We start from the raw sequence: 21,465 nt of genomic DNA, 5'->3' as shown, positions 1-21,465 counted from the left end.
TAAGTGCTTTTTCTCCTTTCTTCTGCCTGCTCTGGCTCTGTTTTCGTCCCCTTCGGTCAGTGCCCCTGTGTTTGTGTTTGCTGTGTTGTAGCCAAGCCCAGCTCATGGTGTTCATGTCCAGCAGGAACTAGTTAAGAGCAATGCATTAAGAACATGATGGTGTTTGATTGATGTCTAAGAGCCTTCCCCATTGTGGTGGCTGAAACCAGGACACCCCTATTCCAGATTCTTCCCCGGGGTTTGGGGAAATGACCTAGCCAGGGTTGCAAAGCAGAACACGCAGCTCTGGCTGGTCCAGGACCATGACTCGACCCTCTCTTTGGGGAGCTCTGGGGCTTGGGGTTGCACATCACCCCTCAGTGCATGCACCCAGGTGCTCTCCACCTTCTGTCCTGGGGGGTCCCATGGTTGTACCCAGTGCCAGGGCGGCACTACAAGAGCACAATAAGCACCAGCACCATTTCCCTCCTGCCCTCAGCTCTGGCTCTTCACTCTTCACCTCCTCTCCCTGTGGCAGGATTTTACATGTATTAATACTAAGCCCCCCCTTCCTTGCCCCAAATCCCCGTTACCCTGCTCTCTCTTGATCCCACTGCTGTACAATGTACACCTCCTGTATTTTTCTTACTCCTTCAATTCCAGATATGATTACAGTTGAATTTGCACTAAAGAAACATTTGTCAAAAGATAAGGGGTGGCCACGCAGGGTGCAGAGAGGAGCTGGAGTCTGACAGGTTTGCAAGCAGAGCTGGAAACCAAAGCGTTCATCGTGCCTGAGCTGCGCGGCAAATCAAAGGAGCAGCATCTGCCATGCAAGCTCCAGTCTCCGCTCCTTTTCGGAGGATGCCAAATCTGCTGCGCAGGGGATGGCCTGAGCCCATCGGATATTGGGCTAATTAGGAAATTGCTAGTGGCAGGCAGAAGTCCCCAGCTCCCCAAATATCAGCTTAGGGTGTTTACAGAAAACTCCTCGGAGCGGTTTGGACGTTTTCCTTTGTTACTTCTTCGGGTCCAGGAGGACTGGAAATAAGTTGAGCACAGCCTCGTTCTCAGTAATTTCATTGCTTTAATTCAGTAGCTGCCTAATTTGATCAGAACCCCGGGAACCAAATAATTTCTATTAAAATAACATAACTTTCCTCCCTCTGTTGTGATCCAGCCTGATTGCTTTTGGCAGACGTTATTGGAGAACTTGGTCACCAGCTATGGAAAGTTGCTTTCCAGTTAATAAAGAAAAGCCTCCTTTCTGTCTGGGAGGGGGGGGTCCCTGGGGTGGCCCCCTTGCCAGGCTGCCCCGGGGTGCCCTCTGTGGATACGGCACGTGCTTGGCCCGCGGTTTGAGCTCGCGGTTCTCGGCCCCCACACGTGCTTCAAGCCAGTGGCCGGCCAGCGAGCAGAACCCTGCTCGCCGCAGAGGCACGTGCTGGAGTGTCACTCAGCGGCAATCACGGCTAATCAGTGGGGAGAGAAGTGACATCCTCGTTTAGTCCGTGTCATGTTAGATTTAGATTACACGGACGCCCAGGAATCTTTGTAAAAAACCTGCATTATTGAACGTTTCAGTGGAATCTGTCGGTCCCGCTCCTTGTCCCCTCTCTCTCTCGGAGCAGCTCGCACAGCTTTTCCCAGGCAGTGCCCCTTTCCCCGGGGGCTGCCTCCCTGGGACCGCTGGGCACCCTGGCTCTCCTCCGCAGCCCCGGGGTGTTCGCCCTCCCGCATCTTCAGCAGCCCCCGCGGGGCCAGCAGCGGCACGGCCCCGCTCACTGCAGCCGCCCCGTCTCTTTGCAGAAGCCCCGGGGTGCCCCGACGGATGAGCCCAAGTGAAAAATGCCTCTTTTGTCCCAGCAGCCCTTACCTGGTGGTAAATGGGAGATCCTGGTTCTGCCCCTCCCTGCCTTGCAGAGCCCTGCCTGGGAAAACAGGGCTGTGAGTTTTATACGAGGCTTAAGTGATTGGGCAGGGGAGAGCCTTTGGCACAGGTTCAGCTCAGCATTTGTTTCCTCCAAACGGGCTCTCCAAGCCAGACTTGCAAGGCTGTGCAAAGCTTTTGAAAGCCTTGCTTGGCCAAGTGTCCAGTGCCAGCTGTTGGGGCTGCAGAGGACCACAGTAGTGTGGGGTGGCTGTGGAGTGACTTGAGAGTCAAGCCTGGTTGGGTTTTTTTTTCACTTCTCTGATGCATAACCTTTTGGTTTGGCACTGGCAATGATCTTTCTGTATACTCTTTATACAGGGAAATATTCGATACCAAAGTGCATAGCTACTCCAGTAGTCCCTGCTATCGCCAGCAGTGGACGAGCTGCTCTGGTGGTCTTTCCAGCCTTTGCAAAAGTCGCTGCAGAAAGCCGGAGCAGAGCCTTTTCTTGCAAGTTCTTGGGCGCAGGAGGTCCAGGTTTTTAAAGGGATGAGGAATTATCTAAATGATAGATGCTTCTCTACTCCACATACCCAGATGAAAGAAAATATTTCTAAATATGTATATTTATGCTTTGAAACTCCTGGGTCCACTTTGCAGTGGGAAAGACTGGGGAGCAGAGGCGCCAGTTGACTGGCCTGTCGGGGACGGTTGTGTCAACAGCAATCTCAAGGCAGAGCCAGCAGTGGAATAATGCGCAGTTCCCAGCCCTGTGCCTTAGCCTCCCTCTCATGAATGTGCAGCATTTCCCAGTTAGCGTTAAGGACGCTGGGGCATGTATATGGGATGTATCATGCCTCAAAAATAGCTTTCAGGGCTAAGTAAGCCGATTCCTCCCTTTTTAGAAAGCAGCCCAGGCTGCCGGTGCTTGTGCATGTGCATGTGTTTCAGTAAAGGGCATATCCATATGCTAACCTCAAAAGCCAGAGTGTCTTTTAGCCAGCAGTCTTCTCCAGTTGTGACTGACAGCTTGACAGCACTCTGGAGAGAGGACCTCATTCATGCTCACTGTTTACTTTGTTTAGCCAGGATTATATTTTATTGAGCTGCAACAAAAAAAATCCCATTTTAATTGTCCTTTTAATTTCTTCCTAGCAGCGCAGTCCCCAGAAGGGGTGACCTTCATGCAGATACATGCCCGCTCTAGAAATGGATGGAGATGAGATAGCTCAAGGGGTGTGAAATGGCCTTCATAGCAATCTTTCATGAATACATTGCTGGTTTTAATCCAATTTATTGAGCAAGTGACAGGGAATACAAACTGGTCCGTGGCTGTTTGGTAGTCTTGCAGGATTGCCTAGGTGATGGGTATCTACCTCTTTGATGGTGTTACAGGGCCTTCCCGTTGCCTGTTTCAGCTCAAAAGGTGCGGTGGCCAGATTACCCTGTGGAAATGGGCTTTATCTAACTTTGATTTATGACGTGTCCAGGAGACCACAGGCAATGTCCAGTTCCCCTTTGTCTGAAGGAGGCTGAGTGGACAAGCACCCACGTAGTACCCTCCAAGAGCAATGCATGATGTGGGAACACTGCTCAGTGCTCCCCTTTCCCCTGGAAGAAATAAGAGGAGGAGGGGATCTGCTTACTGTATTTTGAGCCCAAGAAGCTGCCTATCAATCACATGTAGGTCTGAAAGTGCTTTGCAAATAGCTGCAGATCAAGTCCCAGGATGGCCCTGCAGGTTGTTCTCGTGCGGGTAGGAGAGCTGAGGAGCGAGTGTGGCAGGGACATATGCAGGGCCGCAAAGCACAGCAGTCGCAGGACCGTAACTAGGAGCTGCTGGCCCCCATCGTCTGTCCTACCTTTAAGGGTCTGAACTGACCCTGAATGAGGCAGAATAAGTGAGAGCACAGAGTGGTTTAACCAAAAACCTCTCCCTGCTTCCTGCAGGCCGGCATTGCGTCCAGCACCTCGCGGGTGTCAGCTGTGACCGTTGCTACAGCCTGGGCAAAAGCAGACTTCATTCTCATTCCTCCCACCTGGCCTTTGATCTTACCAGGCCTGTTGTCCCCCCTGCTCGTAGCATCTCCTTTCTAACCCGTGGGCTCCCTGGCATGAGGAGCAGAGTGCCGACGTGCAGCACCTGGCGCAGCAGCCCCGGCTTGCCTAGCCTTAGCTGCCTGTGCATGCTCCTGTAGCCCAGATGATAGTTGCTAGCACTCGATGGTGGCACACACCTATGTGCCACAGCAGGCAGGGTTTAGAGGGTCCCTCTCTCGCCACCTTCGCCTTCCCAGGGAGGAGGTGGAGGCAGCCCAGGAGGTCCTGGCAAGCTCCTATTCTTGCTGGGCATAGCCAGACCTTATCAGGCTTAACTGGGGTTGACAGCAGGGAGTCCAGGGTGCAATCCGCATTGAAAAGTAGGTACTGATGCTGATACAAACAGAAATCAGGCTAGTTAATAATTAAGCTGCAGCTTGGCAGCTTTCACCTTGACAGACTTGACCTTCCAAATTAAAAACCTGTCTCTCCCCCTCACGCCCCATGTTTTATTTAATCACAGCCCTTGGTAGTCTTCTTTGCAGGCTACCGCACCCGGGTGATGTGTGACACGCCTCAGTGATGCCCTGTCCCTGCTTCCCGAAGGAGCCCTCCAAGACCCCAGCCCTACACCCGGTCCCTCAGGAGGTGGGGGCCTGTGGCTACCATAGACCGCGTGGGAGCGTGCCCCACGCTTGCTGCAGAGGCAGCGGCCTCCGAAGGCAGGCTGGTGCACCCTGCTGCTGGCTGAAGTGCCTCCCTGAAAGGCAGGAGCATCGGGATTGTGCTCTGCCACTGGGATGTTGGAAGAGTTTGTTCTCTCTCAGCTGTTGGGTCTGTACACACGGGGCTCAACTCAGTCGTCAGCATCCCATCGGATCAGATAGACCCTGGAGCAGGTTGAGGTTGGGGTCTGGCGTTTTGCAGAGATTGGCACTGATTCCTGCTACAGGTGCTCAGCTGTCCTAAACGGTAGGTGGGGAGAAGTGGCAGATTCATGTAGGTGCTTCGTATTGCTCTTTGGGGCTGCTTAGCTCTCCCCCTTAACTGTATGGAGAATATAGGTTGGGGCAAGAGACGTGTCAATGGGGCTCCTAAGCTTGTCCTTCCTGCCACAAACGGCACTGCCTTAACTTCAGAGGACAGTCAGCAGCCTGGTATTTGGCACCTATGGGTCACTTGCACGAGTGCATTGAGCAAGATCCAGCACAATATTGACATGTGACTCTTAATCTATGTTTGTCTCCTACATTAGGATAGAGGCTCAGTGAAAACACAACGGCAGGTTAAATGTTTTCAGATGCACCTTTGAAGTTTGTTAAGTTTCTGTGCTTTGTTTTCCTGTTGCACATTCACAAATGTGACTGCTTTTTAGTGAGGCGTGAAGGAATTACCTCCTTTTTTCCTTATCTGCAAGCTTCCTTTATTAACATTTCTGTGAGGTACCCGTTTGGACGTGCTGCCTATGCCTGTTCTCCTGCGGTTTGCTTGCAGCTGACATTGAAAGACTTAGCCTGGCAGTGCTATTCAATCAGCTGCCTCCATAGGACGTCCTTGACGTGCCTTCTTGGGCGACCGTTTTTCTCCTCTCTGCGCCCCAGTTCACCGCATTCACCGCAGAGGAGCTGCGTGGTGACAGCAGGGCCTCCATTATTCATGTCTTGGTGGACACGCTGTCAGCAGGCTGCAGGTCTCCATCCCTGGTCAGCTTGTCCCTTCACCACGAGTGGCCTACCTAGGGCTCGAAGGTGCCTCTGGTGGCACTTCTTCTGCTGGCAAGGTGCCCTCTGAAATAGCACGAGTCCCACAGCCCTTCAGTGCTGTGGTAAGCGCCAGCACCTTCGCTTTGGTGGAGTGCCCGCTCCCATGCTCACGCTGCATCCAGACCCCAGGCTGCCAGAGCAATCTGTCCACTCTTGGACATGGACATGTCACTTGATTTACTCTTAAGACCTGCCCGGCGAGTGATTGCCATGCTCATCAAATCAATAGGTGATCCGCAAGTAGCTTGCAGAGACAACAAAGCCGCCTGCTGGCACCTGAAGGTCCTGCCTCTGGCCATGGACACAGGTGTTCCCGTGGAGCCTGCCCAACAGCCGTGGACCTGGCGCACAGTGGGAAGAGATGCGGGAGATCCTCCTCCTCAGAAGAGGGTTTTGGGTCTTGCACTAGCCTGCCTGGCACAGGTGCATAAACCATCATGAGCAAGACACCAGGTTCTGGGATAAAGCTGTGTCGGATACCGCTCCCTACAGGGAGGAGAAAGATTTCTGCGTGTGTTTACAGACCTGCCTGCAGCTCAGCCTTGCCTAGATAGTTAATATTTGCATGAGGCTTCGCGTTGTCTTGCTGTGCCAAAGGCTTTTGTCAAATCAGTTAAAGTGGGGGCTGAGGTTTCATTGCCTCGTTTCTCCTGGAGTTGTTAAGCCGAGGAAATTCTGCCTGATATTCCCCATTTTCAGGGCAGCTCCTCTGATTCCAGACATTTGCTTTCTGCACTGTGCAACTGCAGCCAGAGTGTGAGAGCCCAAGGGACCGTGCCGCCAGCTGCGACCGCGGCTTTTCAGATGTCGTTACTTCCCAGCGAAGGTTGTAGTGAGCCAGACTGTCACCAAGTCCAGGCTTTGCAACCCTGCTGGGATGGCTGCTGTGCTTTTGCTCAGATCAGTACTGCCAGCACGCGTCAGCACGTGCTCGGCTCGTCTGCCAAGCTGGGTCTTGCAGAGCTGAGGGTGCCTCCTCCCCTGAGCTTCAGGTTATGGGGGAGCTCAGACTAAAGCGAGCCACGTACATGGTTCGGCAACTGATGTGTAAGCACCTGCATTTTCAACGATGGATACAGCTTGTCATCTTCATACACTTCCAGGTAGAGGCAAAGACTGGACTTTCTCGATCTCTGTCTTGGAGAGAAAGAGATGTATATTTCATCTAACTCCCTGCTCAAGTGAATATAAGTAACTTGAATCTTGTTCTTGATAATCATCAGTTCACGCCTCCAAGTATAGCATAAGGCAGAACATTTTGTCCAGGTTCACCCCCGTTCCTGCACTTCTCCAGCTCGGCTGCCTCCTCCCCTCTGTGCTTGCTTGGTCTTTGCCTGCAGTTGTGCCCCCGTCCCCTGGCATCCTGCATTGCCCGTCTTCTTCTCCAGGTGCTGTGCTCTCCGGTCTCTGTCATTTTTTGTAAACTCCTGGGGATTCCCAAATCCAGAGTACACTGTTTTTGAGCTAGGCAGTGAAGGTTTTGATGTATATGATGTCATTGATTTCAAATGATGGATCCAGCTATTTCTGCTTCTGTGATGGGTTATAATAATGCCATCTGCTACAGGAGTTATGTACTTTATAAACTCTGCAGGTCTTGCAAGGCTTACAGTCTTTGCAATCAATCTAGCTGGGCTGATGAAGAGAAGGCAGAGTTTATAACTAGATTTCACTGGGACTTTATAATTTCTGTGTGATTTTTGGTGCAGAGTATGAGATCTGCTGGAGCCCACATGGGATTAATCACATCTGAGGCATTACCTGGGGTGTTTGTAACCTCTACAGGAAACCTTGGGTAACATCTGACCCACTGCTTAGCCAGAACAAGCAGCTCTGCCTTTGTGATACCCCGCCAGGTTCTGCAGAGCTCCAGCTCCTGCTCCCAGGCTCGGACGGGCCCCGTGCTGCAGCTCGTACACCCTGGCTGGTCAGGCACAGGGAAGCCAGGGGAAACCCAGCTCCTTTCCTGAGATGTCAAGGCTTTTCGGAGAGCCCGTCGGCACGTGCCTGCACTCGGGTGCGTGGGTGGGAGAGGAGAGCCGGGACAGTGCCAGGGCACCCTTCCTGCTGGTTGGGGTGCTCCTTCCCGTCCGGACAACCAGAACCTCCCCAGGCACCTCGCTGGGTTTGCCGGGGCATCAGCAACATGAGCCTGACACAGGGTCATGTCAGCATGCTGCTGACCTGGGGTCCTGGTTTAGTTTCCTCCAGCAGAAGCTAAACATCCAGTAATACGAAGGAAAAAAACGACTTGCTTCCTGACTTACTTCTGTTCATTTTTCCAAACGCTAGGAATGTGTTGGTGTGCGCATGTGTGGTCATGACTGTGTGTGTGTCTGAGCGTTAGATCAAGCACTGAGTGGCACGGGGTGCCAACGGTGATGTTCTAATCAAAGGGAAATAAAAAGAACCTGTCTCTTGTTCATTCAAACCAGGAAACACGCCAGGGCATCAAAGCTGTCTTAAAGGACGCTTGTGCCAAATGGCAGAACAAATCGGTACCTCGGTCTCCCCAGAGGTGTGGCTGCTGTAGGGGTGACGGGAGGGGGTATGTCATCCAAAAGCGCCCGTGCAGGCTGAAGAAACATTTGGTTGGGTTTTTTTTAATAAGTTAAAACCATGTTGTGTATGTTCTTGGTGACTAACTGATATTCAGCAATCTCGGTCCTTTGTTTTTGTGGTCCAACACCCCGCCACTGCCCCTCAAATTGCTGCGTGAGCTTAGCAAGCTGTGAAGGGGCTGCAGGAGCCCGTGCTGAGGCCGTGCAGACAAGCCCCCACGGTGCCCCGGTGCTCCAGGGCCGCTGCCTACAGCTCGGTGTTGACCTTGCTTTCACAGAGGTGGCTGAGAGGAAGCTGACGGTTGAAGAGGAGGAAGCCAAGAGGATTGCGGAGATGGGCAAACCGATACTCGGCGAGCATCCCAAGCTAGAAGTCATCATTGAGGAGTCCTATGAATTCAAGGTCAGTAGTTGGTCTAGGTGTCCTCCAGGAGGGGAAAGCCATGTGGCACTGAAGAGCAGCCATGGAGAGCAGGACTGAGGAGGCAGGGGGGTGGCTGCATGTGCAGGGAAAGGGCTGCTGGAAGAGAAAAAGGAGTATGCAATGCAGTAAAGGGTGGGGGAAACCTACAAGAAATGCCAGGGGAAGTAGCTGCTGGTAGGCAGAGGTGGAAGGAGAAAGACAAGGGAGCCCTGCTGGAAGCAGAAGAAGCCAGTGTGCAGGAGAGGGCAGGAGCAAAGCGGTCTCTGATGAGGCAGGGGTGAGGGAAGAAGGAGCCTCATCAGGATTAAGGGGTGGCAAACAAGCTGGCTCTGGTGAGGTTTGGGTCAGCCTGTCCAGGGAGAAGGTGGACCCAACTCCAGTCATGGCCTCATCTCGCTGGCGGGAGAGTGCATGTGGCACTTCCACAGTTTGGCAAGGGTCTGCGAGATCAGAGTGCACTGCGAGATCAGCCTTGCCTGCTAGCAGCGGGTTTAATTGCTCTGCATCTTTATTCCCACAACAGAGCACCGTGGACAAGCTGATTAAGAAGACAAACCTGGCTTTGGTTGTAGGGACACACTCCTGGAGGGACCAGTTCATGGAGGCCATTACCGTCAGTGCAGGTGAGGGGGACATCGGAAAACCCACACCAGCATCCGCAGGGTTCTTGCAGCCCGGGATGAGATCTGTCTGGGCTCAGGAGGCAGCATCTGCCTGGTCAGTGATGCTCAGCTGCTGCGTGCGTGATGGCCGTCAGCAAAGCCAGTCCAAAGAGCTCCTCTGCTCCAAATATACTGGGCTTTTGCAGATGCATTAGCCGGGAGCCCAAGGGACCCATCTTTTGGTACGGAACCATCCAGGAGGCTGGTTTTCAAAGACTTTACATCCGCTGGCGGTGCTTCTGCTGCCTCAGTGGTCTGATGAGCAGCGTACAGGCAGCAAATTCCCATCCTGGCTGGGCTGCTGGCTCCTGGTGTGCCCAGTGCTGTCCTCTTCAGGTAGCTCCTGCTGCTGGAAGATGTCCTGTCTGCCACGGCCAGTAGAGTCTCGGGGAGTAGGGAGGGTTACCACATGCGGACAGGAGATGTTGCCCCACGAGGCAGCAGCTGGTGGAGGGAAAGGCCCAGAGACCTGCCAGCTGTTGCCCAGGGAGCCTGAGAGAGCTCACCGCTGCCAGAGCCAGGCAGCTGTGGAGCAGACGTTTTAGGCATGCCATTAACGACACTCAGGCACCTTTCCGAACCTTTACTTGATGGTTTGGCATCTTCCCCGAAGGGCTGTTTTCCACCCAGCCGTAGTGCAGGCAGCAGGCGGTTGGGTGGGAGCTGCCGCCAGTGGCCACAAGAGCTTCTTCTGACGTGAAAGAAGAGATGAAGGGTATTCGGTTTTCTTCTTTCTAGCGTTTAAGAGAAACTGCTTCTGTGGAAATGGTACCTCCGTCCTTGGAGCAATGTTTTTTCCCAGGCCTGCTTCTCTCTTCGTATGTGTCTCTCCTTCCCTTGCCGTTTTCCCTGTGCTCCCTACCTGCTTTCTCTTCCTCCAATTTATTTCCATTGTCCTGTATCTGCACAAAGACCAGCAGTGCTTCCAGCCTTGGGGCTGACCTGGCCCACCAGGCTGAGGAGGGGACCCCTCCAAGGGCCTGCAGGGCTGCTGCTGATACCTTCACACAGACGAGAAATTTCTTGCTGGGGCACTGCTAGTGACCAGCCCGTGCTCTGGAGCAGAAGGACCAAGAGTTTCCCAGTTCTATCACTTTCTGCTATTTTTTTGCCCCAAAACATCGCTCACCTGTGTAACTTCATGGTGCTCCTCAACAGTGATCTCCACAGGTTGACTATGTCCTAGGTGACTGCCTGTGGATGGGGACAGGGCTGCCCTTCCGTGGGTACAACACACCGCTCTGCCACCCCCCGGCCCTGCAGGCTCTGGGGTGTCCCGGGGGGCACCCCCCATCGCGGAGGGACCTGGTGTGCCCTGAGCACGCTGCCGTGGCCGGCACCATGCCACCTTGTCCCAGGACGGCAGCATCCCTGGAGCCCTGGGGTGGGAGGGCCAAGCACGGGCTGCAGCCCACCCCCGTAATCTTGACCTGCCCCGTCACGAGCGCTGGACCTCTCCTTCCACATTGTTTGCAGCGGGTGATGAGGACGAGGACGAGTCCGGCGAGGAGCGGCTGCCCTCCTGCTTCGACTACGTGATGCACTTCCTGACGGTCTTCTGGAAGGTGCTCTTCGCCTGCGTGCCCCCCACCGAGTACTGCAACGGCTGGGCCTGCTTCGGCGTCTCCATCCTCCTCATCGGCATGCTCACGGCCATCATCGGAGACCTTGCGTCCCACTTCGGCTGCACCATTGGCCTCAAGGACTCGGTGACCGCCGTCGTCTTTGTCGCCTTCGGCACTTCTGTACCAGGTGGGGTGGCCACGGGAGGGGATGGGGTGGGAGGAAAGTCCTCTGGTGGCTCTCCTGCCCTCAGGGGAGCAGCTTCGTCGTGGGACGGGGCTCCACAAAGTCCTGACCCCGGGCGAGGTCTGCATCCCACTTAGTGGCGACGTGGGGTCCCTGGACCCGGGAAGGGGGTTGTGCACCAGGAGAGGTCTGCGTCCCAACCTGGTCGGTGCCCCACCTGAGCGTCCCTTGTCCCCCAGACGTGAAGGGTTGCCCATTTCTCCTTTTGGACCCCCAGTGATTTCTCCTTCCCTCCTTCCCCAACCCCAGACACATTTGCCAGCAAAGCCGCAGCCATCCAGGACGTGTACGCCGACGCCTCCATCAGCAACGTCACAGGCAGCAACGCCGTCAACGTCTTCCTGGGCATTGGGCTGGCGTGGTCGGTGGCGGCCATCTACTGGGCGTCGCAGGGGCAGGAGTTCCAGGTGTCGGCGGGCACCTTGGCCTTCTCCGTCACCCTCTTCACCATCTTCGCCTTCGTCTGCATCAGCGTCCTCATGTACCGCCGGCGGCCCCACCTCGGGGGGGAGCTCGGCGGCCCCCGGGGGTGCAAACTGGCCACGACGTTGCTCTTCGTCAGCCTCTGGCTGCTGTACATCCTCTTCGCCACACTGGAGGCCTATTGCTACATCAAGGGGTTTTAGGCGGTGGAGGGACGGTGCTGTCGGGGGGAGGGACCCCCTCCTCCGTTACCTCACCGGACACCGGTCCTGGAAGTGCGGTTTCACCGGAGGGGACAGCTGTCCGTCGGGGGGGCCACCGCCACCCAGATGGTTGGACAGCTGGGCGCCAAGAAGGGCAAAACCATCACAGAGTGAAAAAAACAAACAGACGAAACCCACCCAAAAATCATACGAAAGAAAAGAAAGCAACAATGGCAAGTGTTGAAATAAAACGAAACACAATAAACCCAGCCACTGACCCCATTCAATGAGATTATGAAGTTTCAGCCATCTCCAAAGGCCACCTCTCCCACAGGGGCTTGTCTCCTTTCCTCCCGAGCACCCCCTCCACTGTAAGGAGATGGCTTCTTATTTTTACTGGTTGGGAATTGCAGAAGTCTGATCAGGGATTTGTGGGGGTTTTTTCTTTTTTTTTCATTTGCTTGTTGCTTTTTGGTTTTGGGGGAGCACGCTGCTTGATTTTTTTTTTTCTTTTTTACTACTTAAACAGAAAAATGTTAAAAATTTAAACTCTAAAGCTTCAAGCTGCCGTCAGTGCTGGAAATGAACATGTGTATTTTCTGAAGCCACAAAAGACTGTGACACAGTCAAAGAACTTTTTCACTATTACCCGTTCCCTCCCCCGCCACCTTCCATTTCTTTCTTTTTTAAGAACATCACAAGACTGATATATTTTTTAATACAAACGAACGCAGACACACAGACACAGACACACACATTTAGTGACAAAGGCTGGAGCATGTAGCATCTCAAATCACCTGCCTGGGCTAAGAAAAAAAGGAGGAAAAAACCCCCAACCCTCTAATGTAATACGTATCATGTATATTTTGACTATGGCATTTCTCTTTGTATAATTAACTTCGAGCTTGTGGTACTGCAGGGAGAGAAAATTATGTTAATTTACATCGATAAAGAAATAAATGGCTACCCAGGAACAGCCTGCCCTGGGGGGGGCGAGGGGGCCAGCGAAAGCGGCACCAGCTCCTTGGAATGGTGGTGGTCGTGGGTTTGCGGCGCGGTCCTCCTGCTCGGAGGTGGAAATTAATTCAGGAAAACCCGGCTAGCGTGCCCGTATGTTCCCAGTGCCATCCCACCCTGAGCTGTGGCGTGGCTGCCCTTTCACTCGTTTGCTACCCTGGTTTTCACAGCACCCGCATCTCGCTGGTGGTCTTCAGGCCATTGAAAAGTACGGGCTTAAAAACTGCCACCCACGTCAGGACTCCTGTGTCATCTCGAGTTACCTTTCAGGAACACCAGACAGACAAAAAGGCATCCTTTTCATTTAAAGTGCATTTCTTTTTAAGAGGGGAAAAAAAAAAAAAAAAAAAAAAAAAAAAAAAAAAAAGCCACCACCACGAGAGTATGTCATGAATTACATCAATGGCTGCAAATTGAAATGTTGGGTTGGTAATAAAAATAAATAAAAACTATACCTATATCTATATAAACAGTGCTATCTAGAAACATATTTCTTAATTGAGAGCCCTGGAAGAAACCTTACTCTTTGTAAAGTGTTTTCAAGATGAAGATCATTTCTTCTATCAAGAAACAGGTGCTGAAAAGGGAAACATTTTCTTCATCAAGTTCCCTATAATAAGCCAAACCTTGGGAGGCAGCGAGTAAGAGCGGGGCTGCCAAAAGGTGCATCTCTGCCTGCTGCTGCGCTTTGTGCTGCCCCAGGAGGCAGGGAGGAGGTGTCCGCAGGTTAGGAAAAAAGCAATGGGAACAAGAGTGTCATGGACAAAAAGAGATCTAACGTAGCAGGTGACTAGATGAGTGACGATGGTTCTTAACACACAGATGAAGTATTTATTTTCGTACAAAATGTTTATCAGATACCTATATCTCTATGTAAATGCGTATACACGTAAGGCAGAGAAGAAGGATCCTTCTCAGAGGAGCAGCAGGAGCTTTGCCGGTGGGAGCCCGCCGTGGGCGAAAGCCGTTGGGTTTGAAGCAACAGCAAACAAGCAACCTCCTGCCTCCTTACCCTCCCTTCGCCGCGCTTTTGGGGAAGGGCCTGAAAAAGATGGGCAAGAAGCCCCGAGGCCAGGCTTCCGCCGAGCTTGCCGGTCCTTCTGGCCCCCGGCTGTGCCCACAGCCACCGCCAGCAGCCGCTGCCGCCACCGGCCACCGCCGCTGCCCGCCAGCCGGCGACCCCAGAGTTCACGCGTGCGACACTGAAAGAAAAATTACGAAAGCTCCGAAATGCTGTCTGTGGGGATTTAAAGCGCAGCTCTCAAGGGGAGGTTGTTATCATCGCTGGTTTTAATTTGGGCATACAAAGTCTGTCGAGCTTTTATTTTACCCGTGGCAGCTCACCCACCCCTGGGTAAAGCCCGGCCTGGGGAGCTGCTGTGCTGTTCTTCTGTTGCTTGTGCTGTATCCACCGTGTGCTTTTCATCCGCTTCCTTCTTCAGCTGACTGCAGGGAGGGGATGTGGGAGGAGGACTGGCTGCCATGAGTGCCAATTGCATGGGGACCATGGTGCCCTCCATGCACGAGGGCGATACGAGCCAGGCCTGCAACATCTGTGGAGTGTTTCTTTTATTTTTATTTTTTACTTCATTAAAAAATATGCAAGCTAAAAAAAAAAAAAACAAACCAGGTTTGGTGCCTTTGGGGATTTTTTTCTCTTTTTTTTTGCTGAGGCTTTTCTGTTTCATTTTGGGTCTAGCTATCTGCTTGTTCTTGTTTTCTTTTGGGCAGGTGCCTGGACTTGGTCGCACTGGCTCTGGCTGGTTTGCCCCCCCCCCCCTCCCGCCTCCAGTTTGGTACTGCTGGGAGGACCCTGCAGTGCTTGCCCCAGGCTGGCTGGCGGAGAGGAGATTTTGCTGCTGGTTTTGTTGTCTCTGCTCCTTCCCCTTTGTTTCTGCTGTCAGCTTCCCGTGGCAGCCTGCAATAACAGCCCCTGGCCTCTCTCAGCAGCCCTCGCACTGTGGGTGGCACATGCTTACCTTTCTGCCTCCTTCTCCCCTCCATCCCCGCTCCTCCCTGAGGCCCTGTCGCTTCTGCGGTTGTGGATAAATAACATGTCCTGACATGGGAGGGAAAAGCCAAAGTGATCAAAGGAGCTGCTTTGTCCCTGGGACCTGCCATGGCACGGGGACATCGTCTAAGGGCCACGCATGGTGCGCGGCCAGCAGTACCTCTGGCTGCCTTCCCACCACTGCTGCCATGGGGTGCACCCCTGGCACCCCACGGGTTTTGCCATCCAGGTGATGCACTGCATGGGTGCTGGTCAAAAATCAGCCTTTGGGTAAAAAAGACTTTTGCAAAGAGGAGTCACTCGCCTGTCCCCCTCGAGCTGGCCGGGAACCACGTCCTGGGTTTGGCCGGTACCCTGCTGCCTCCCCACCCAGTGTCACCACTGACTGCTTTTTTCCACTTGCACTTGGGCTCCTGAGCCCAACAGTGCCCTTTACAGCGGGCCGTGAGCTAGAACCGTCCCCACGTGCGTTTCTGCAGTAAAAGGGCGGCTGGTGCAGCCCGTAACCCTGAGCGCCCATCTTTGCCTGCCAGCACGGGGCTTTGCTTACGGGCTGCCGGGGGAGACTGGGGCTTGGGCAGTCCGCGGTGCAGCGCAGCGTGCTCAGGCGGGGCGGGGGGGACCCCCGGCTGGGGGGGGACCCCACTGGGTCCTGCACGCTCCCGTCTCCCCGCAGGCCCGTGGGGGGGGGTCACTTCCCACCCCTTGCCCTGTCGGCCGGCTCGTGGCCCCCATGAGCCAGCAGTGGCCGCAACGAGCACGCCTGCTCCTGAGCCGGGGGGAGCACACAAGCTCTGGGTCTAGCCGAGCACCCATTGCCTTTGACTTCAGCGAAGGGGCTGGGGGGGGGTGTGGGGTGAGAGCCTTTGGGGCTGGCTCGCTGTCACTGCTGCACGGAAGCATCCCGGTCCCCACAGGTGCTGAGGCTTAGTCCGGGACCGAAGGGCTCCATCCCAGAGCAAGCTGGGCGGAGTAAGAGGAGCATGCAGGAATCAGCTCCGATTCATCAGTGAGAATGAAGTGTGTGTTAGAGCCATTGAGCAAAGGCTTTTCAGCTAGGAGGGAGGCAATTACAGCTCTTGGATTGGGCTTTGTCACCTTTTTGGCAGTTACTGTGGTGGTGTTGGTGTGATCGGGGCTCTTCTGGACAAGGACAGAGTAAACACAAAAATCTTCTGTGATGCACATTTCCTCTGATTCCATGGCTGGGGCTGCTGGATGGTTTGAAAGTCACTTGTCCCTGGTATGGGACCCTCCATCCCAAAGTAGCAACACGACCTCACCTCACTGCACCATCTGCAAGGAGAAGTCCCCATTATCTACGTGTGCCACTTTGGGATTCAGCCACCCTGGCCCACTGCTGCAGTGGGATGATGCCTACCTGCATGTCTCCACCAGCGTAGCACTTTTCGCTTCAGGAAAGCATTTTGGAGGACACCCAGTACTGTTTTACCCAGACCCTGATGAGATAAAGTGTAGGTAACAAGACATTTGAGGAATGACCATCATCCACCTCTCGATAGCGCAATAGGACAGATATAGATAGTAACACAAAGGCATCCAGGAGATCTGGTCATGCTTGGACACTCCACCATTCAAGGCCAGGAAATTTCAACCCATTCTCAGTCACGCTTTGGTGTTAAGTGGCAGCAGGTCATTCCTCGTATCATTTACCTGGAATTGCTTTTTTCCTGGGGAAAAAGCCAGACAAAAGCTTTTTGGGGTTAATTCTGCCAGGAAGTGGTTGCAGCCCTGACCTTGGTGTAGGAGCCAGCCTGCACAAATGGGAGCAGCAGTTGCTCAGCCCTGGCCGCAAGCTGGAAAGTACTTGTCACCGAGAATAACCTTTGTAGTATTATATGGAAAAATTGTTTTTAATGACCGTTGTCATCTATATGTGTGTGCCAGCAGCAGCCAGCTTGTTAATAACAGAGCTATGTATGCCAGTGCCACTTAGTGCCCAGCAGAGAAGACAGTGCTCCCAACTTGCCTCTATAGCGGGAGGGGATTAAGGACCTCTTAGTATTTAAATGATTTATTTAAAAATATGTAGATAATTAACACCATGAGTGGATTTACCCCCCACTCCCTCCTCACCCCCTTCCCTTCGCCCAGCAGGTCTGTGCTTTCCCAGCAGCGTGCGGTGGCAGGGACAGAGCAGCCCCCCCAGGCCCACGGCTCTTCCCGGCAGATGGCCAGGGGATTGCTCATGCTTGCACCCTCTGCCAGCAGCAGAAACCCTTGGCCCCTCTCTACATTGCACTGGGAAACGCAGCCCTTCCCCACACTTGGTGGTAATTTGAGCTTAGACATGGAGCCTGCAGGCATGATGTGAGGTTGATGATGAGCTCATCAGATGTTCCTGCTGCACCTAAATGTGAGCATTCACCAGTGTCCCAGACAGGACCGCTGCTATTGCCGCATACGTGGCAAGTTGAATGGGAGCTGTGGCTAAAGGAAAAATGGTGACCTACCTACTACTCATCGCTGGGCGTGCACTCAGAAATTGGCCCAGTTTGAAGAATGCAATAAAAAAATTACACAGGTCTAGGAAGTACTTTGGTACGAAAGCTAGGTGAATTAAAGAAATAAATGGTTCAAACAAAGGTATTTTTTTAGGGTGTAAGATGTGAAGTTATAAATACCTTCCTAGGAAGATGTCTCTGCTGTCTAAGAAAATAAGCTTGCATTACAGAAACACTGGTCCCATTTTGTGAGCATTATTTGCGTACAGCTTGTGCACATCCTTGGCACTAAGGCATACTGTACAGAGCACCTCCATGCCTCTATCAACACTGTGGTTGTCCAATAAGCTCTTAAAAAAGCTATCAATCAAAAGACATTTGTTTGCCTCCTCTTCTTTAGGAGCATCTTGGGTAGAAACTAACAGCAAACCCAAATGTGGGGGTTTTTTGGCCCTGCTAATTTTTTTCTTCTTGTTTTATTCACAAAGGCATGGAAAACAACTGATTACTATCCTTGTCGTGAGACCATTATGTATGTGGTAAAGCCCTTCAGGTCCTCCACTTCCTCCTCTTCCAGCTTCCAAGAAATCGTTTCTGCTGGATTGCTGCCCGCTGGGTCTCGCTTTGTGTTTGCACATTCACACCAGCTGCCTCACGGCAGGTCATGGCATGCTCCTCTGCTGAAATTCATCCTGTTGACTTGGACTATTTCTTCAATCTAGCAAGCATTCCGGTCCTACCTTTCATAGGACCCTCACAGCCTGCCCCCCGCCCACCCCAGGTTAATATCACCAGGAAATTTTATAGCAAAGCAATTTCCTAAAGCTGCTGCTGAAAACACTGAACAGACCTGGACCCTGGACAGCCACTGGAAATATTTCCCCAGCAAGCTCTCTGACTTTGACACCGAACTCAACGTATTGTGAGTCTAAATAGGTTGCATTTCCTCAGCTTGCTTACGAGAATGTCTTCTGGGACAGTGCCAGAAGCCGTACCAAAGTCAAGACATATCACATCTAGTGCTGACCCCCCGAGCTGTGAGGCTAGTTATCCTGTCAAAGAATGGAATCAAATTAGTTTGATATGATTTGTCCTCAGCAAAACATCAACAAACCCATTCCAGCCATTTTTTTACAAATTTATAAATCTATCTATCTAGGGCATTAGAGAATAACTGGTCAGTAGCTTCCTATTTTAAGTTTTCACACAGAGATATTAGGACATCAGGACTATAATTCCCTAGGTTTTTCTTCATCTCTAGTTAGATGATGTTGCCATGCATCCTTAAGTCTCCTGGACGCTCACATGTAGCCTACAATGCTCCAACACCCATCCCATGTTTTGTATTTTTCCTTTTTGTGCTTCATTATGTGGAAGAGCTCTTGATCCCCTTTATTAGTCTCTACTTACGCTCCCTTCATTTCCCTTGCAGCATGATAGTTTCTTATTGGGACTTTGACCTCAGCTCTTTTATCGGTGCTCAGATCCTTTTTTATCCTTTAGGACATCTCTTCACAGATTCTGCCCACCAGTTTTCTGAATTCATTGATACTTGATATTTTATTTTTTGGAGTCTAAGTACTTTAGATTAACTCATTTGACAAAGGTCTGGTATTCAACTGCATTTGGAGGAGAAAAAGCCTGCAGCAGACATCTGAACACTTGCAACAACCGTAACAGCTCAAAAGATGCAAAAATTCACATTCACTTTGGGCTGCAGTTGAACAGATCCAACTTCAGCCACCTTCATACAGCTCTGTCTCTTACAACCTGCCAGCTCATAGCGAGAACATCCAAGTCACTTCAGAAATAGCTCCGTCTCTTCAGCCAAATGCTGTGTCAACTTTCCTGACATGGTGAAGTCAGCAGGGATTACTTCAGTGGTCTCAGCCAAAATCATGACTGAGGGAGATAGCAGTGGTACTTTGTGCTATGCAAGGCGAGAGCTGCACTGTGCAATGGGACGCTGGGCATTCAAACTCTGCAGTTTTTATTGCTTTTATTGCACAGCACTGAGATGCTACAGAAGAACTCGTTTCACCGAAGTGAGTCCTTCATTCACATACCAAAAGGCAATGAGTTAAGGATCTGTTTTGTACTGGGACGGAATTTGTCTATTTTAGTAAGGTGAGCTGAATTCACCTGTACTCCAGCCTCGCAGATCTTGCACTGAGGAGCTACTCCGAGCTCCGAACTAGGGCCGCCTAGTTGTGAATTGCATGCAGGAGACCTGGGCCTGCTATTCCTGCTGGCACCAGAGAAGAGGCAAGCTGTGGAAACCTCAAGCTCTGCAGGAGCCACAGCCTTCTGCCTCCCTCATCACCCCACATAGACCCCGTGCACCCCTCTGCCCAGTGCGGGTCTAGCTCAGGCGGGGAGCAGAGCCACCCACCGCCAGCGCCTTGTCTTCACGGGGAGGCCGGTCGGCTAAGTACACAGCGGGGTCACGGCTCCTCTGCCTGGGCTGAGAGCCAGAACACCCTCAGCCCGGTCCCAATGTGCTGAAAGAAAATGCGTAACGTGGAATAAACATTCATTTATGCTTTTGCAGGAGGTGGGGATATAGGTTTGTGCTACAACACGTAGCACAGAGCCGGTGGTGTTTTCTGAATGAAAGCTAGGCACCTCCTCGCGTGCACAGGCAAGGCACCTCTGAAAAACAAAACCAATCATTAAAATCAGTAAGCAGGCCCTCAGATACAGAATGGCAGAAAGCATCATTGCTTTCCAAAGCAGCCAGCCTCGGCTCTTCTGGCAAACACTCCATACCAAATCCTTGCTGTTATACTCCTAGTTCCTGAGGTGGTGGTTTTCTTAACCCACTTTGTTTTCAAGGTGTTTTCCAAACTAAGGACCGCCACTTCTGCAGATCCCGCTGTCCAATTTAATATCAGCTTTTGGAGGGTTGCCAAGTTATTTTGCCTGAAATGGCTTGTAAGGGCTGGCTGCTGAGAAGTCAGAAGGTCGGCATTCTGCATGTGGATTTTGTTAGTTATGTCAAAGATGGGGGGGGGCGGGGAGAGCAGGGGAGAAGGAAAAGTCTTTGGGCAAATATCACTGTTGGAAGCAGAGGCAGAAGCAAGCTCTTTGTAGTTCTATTGACTTGCTTACAGAATGACTGCACTGCCAGGGAAGGGTGAAGGCCTCTCAGAGTGCCTTATGTTGACCCCAGAAACAGGAAGCATGACCAAAGAATTTTTTTTTTTAAATATTCTTTTCCTATTTTTAACTGAGTCTTGCAGAACCCCGGAGATGACAACTACTGCTTCTCCCTTAGCCCCCAAACTTGTTACCTTGGTAATGCAAGGAAATTAGCTCAGTTTGCCAGTTTGTTCTTAACAAATCCACACTGGCTGTCACTCATCCCTGCATTTTCTCCTTTCATCACCGAACTTGCATCTAAGCCCCTCTTTGCCCATCTACAAACAATCCAGCCTGTGACTACTATACAAGCAGAAAACCTCCCTTTGGGACTGCAACTGCCTCCCCTTTGATGTGCAATAAATGAGTTGGCTCCTTACTAATTGCAAGAGATTTACATGTGATCAAGTGAAATGACATAGACAGTGATGAGAAAACTGGTCATATCTGCTTGATGGGAACGGCGTGTGGCCTTCTCTGTCATGGACCTCATGCTGCAGCCTCTGATGAATACCACCTCCCTGTAGCCTAGGAAAAAGTGTGTTTTACAATAGCAGCAGCTTCGCAGCATAGCTTGTTACTTGTCATCTCTGAGGATTAAAAGGTTTTGGACAACAGCTGGAAGATACTGTTTCAGGCTCCCATGTAGTGAGGCGTGACCTGCAAAAGTAAAGTAGGAAGGCTCACTTCTGAAAGGGGATGAGGAGATGTAAGGTGCGGTGCCTGCCTTCTATCCCTAGTTTAGGGGGACTGTGCTACGAGATCCCACTTGGCTGTGGGTCCCACCTTCTGTGGTCAACTCTACTCTCCTGCTGAAGCTTCACAGCCTTTCTAAGCAGCCTGGACAGATTCAGGCAGCTGTCATCACACCACCAAGAAGCACTCTGGGGCACGTTTTAATTCAGCCTGGAGGCTTACACACAGGAGAGAAACATCCAAGGACCTCAGATCCTGACCAAAGACTGACACATGACTCTCCGAGCAGGAAAGTCCCCTTCCCTCTCCTATGGCACTGTGTAGGTAACAGAATATTATGTGGAAGAGAGAAGTTCTGGAAATCAAGACTCAACAAGAAACCACCACAAGACACTGGA

At 52.1% G+C, this 21,465-nt stretch overlaps 1 protein-coding gene across 3 annotated transcripts in view; it reads left to right on the top strand.

Moving 5' to 3' along the window:
* The window catches only part of SLC8A3 (solute carrier family 8 member A3), a 119,614-nt gene extending 106,390 nt beyond the window's left edge, over positions 1 to 13,224 (top strand). For all 3 annotated transcript variants that reach the window (XM_030000082.2, XM_030000102.2, XM_030000093.2), the window contains 4 exons: positions 8,495 to 8,619; positions 9,164 to 9,263; positions 10,779 to 11,054; positions 11,361 to 13,224. In XM_030000082.2, coding sequence (XP_029855942.1) covers positions 8,495 to 8,619; positions 9,164 to 9,263; positions 10,779 to 11,054; positions 11,361 to 11,737 — 878 coding nt within the window. In that variant the 3' untranslated portion in view covers positions 11,738 to 13,224. The remainder of the gene's footprint in view (positions 1 to 8,494; positions 8,620 to 9,163; positions 9,264 to 10,778; positions 11,055 to 11,360) is intronic.
* Positions 13,225 to 21,465: the final 8,241 nt, after the last annotated feature.

Source organism: Aquila chrysaetos, chromosome 2, assembly GCF_900496995.4.
Source record: "Aquila chrysaetos chrysaetos chromosome 2, bAquChr1.4, whole genome shotgun sequence".
NCBI lineage: Eukaryota > Metazoa > Chordata > Aves > Accipitriformes > Accipitridae > Aquila > Aquila chrysaetos.
The sequence above is the reverse complement of the archived record's forward strand: the minus strand, read 5'-3'. Positions and strand labels throughout refer to the sequence as shown.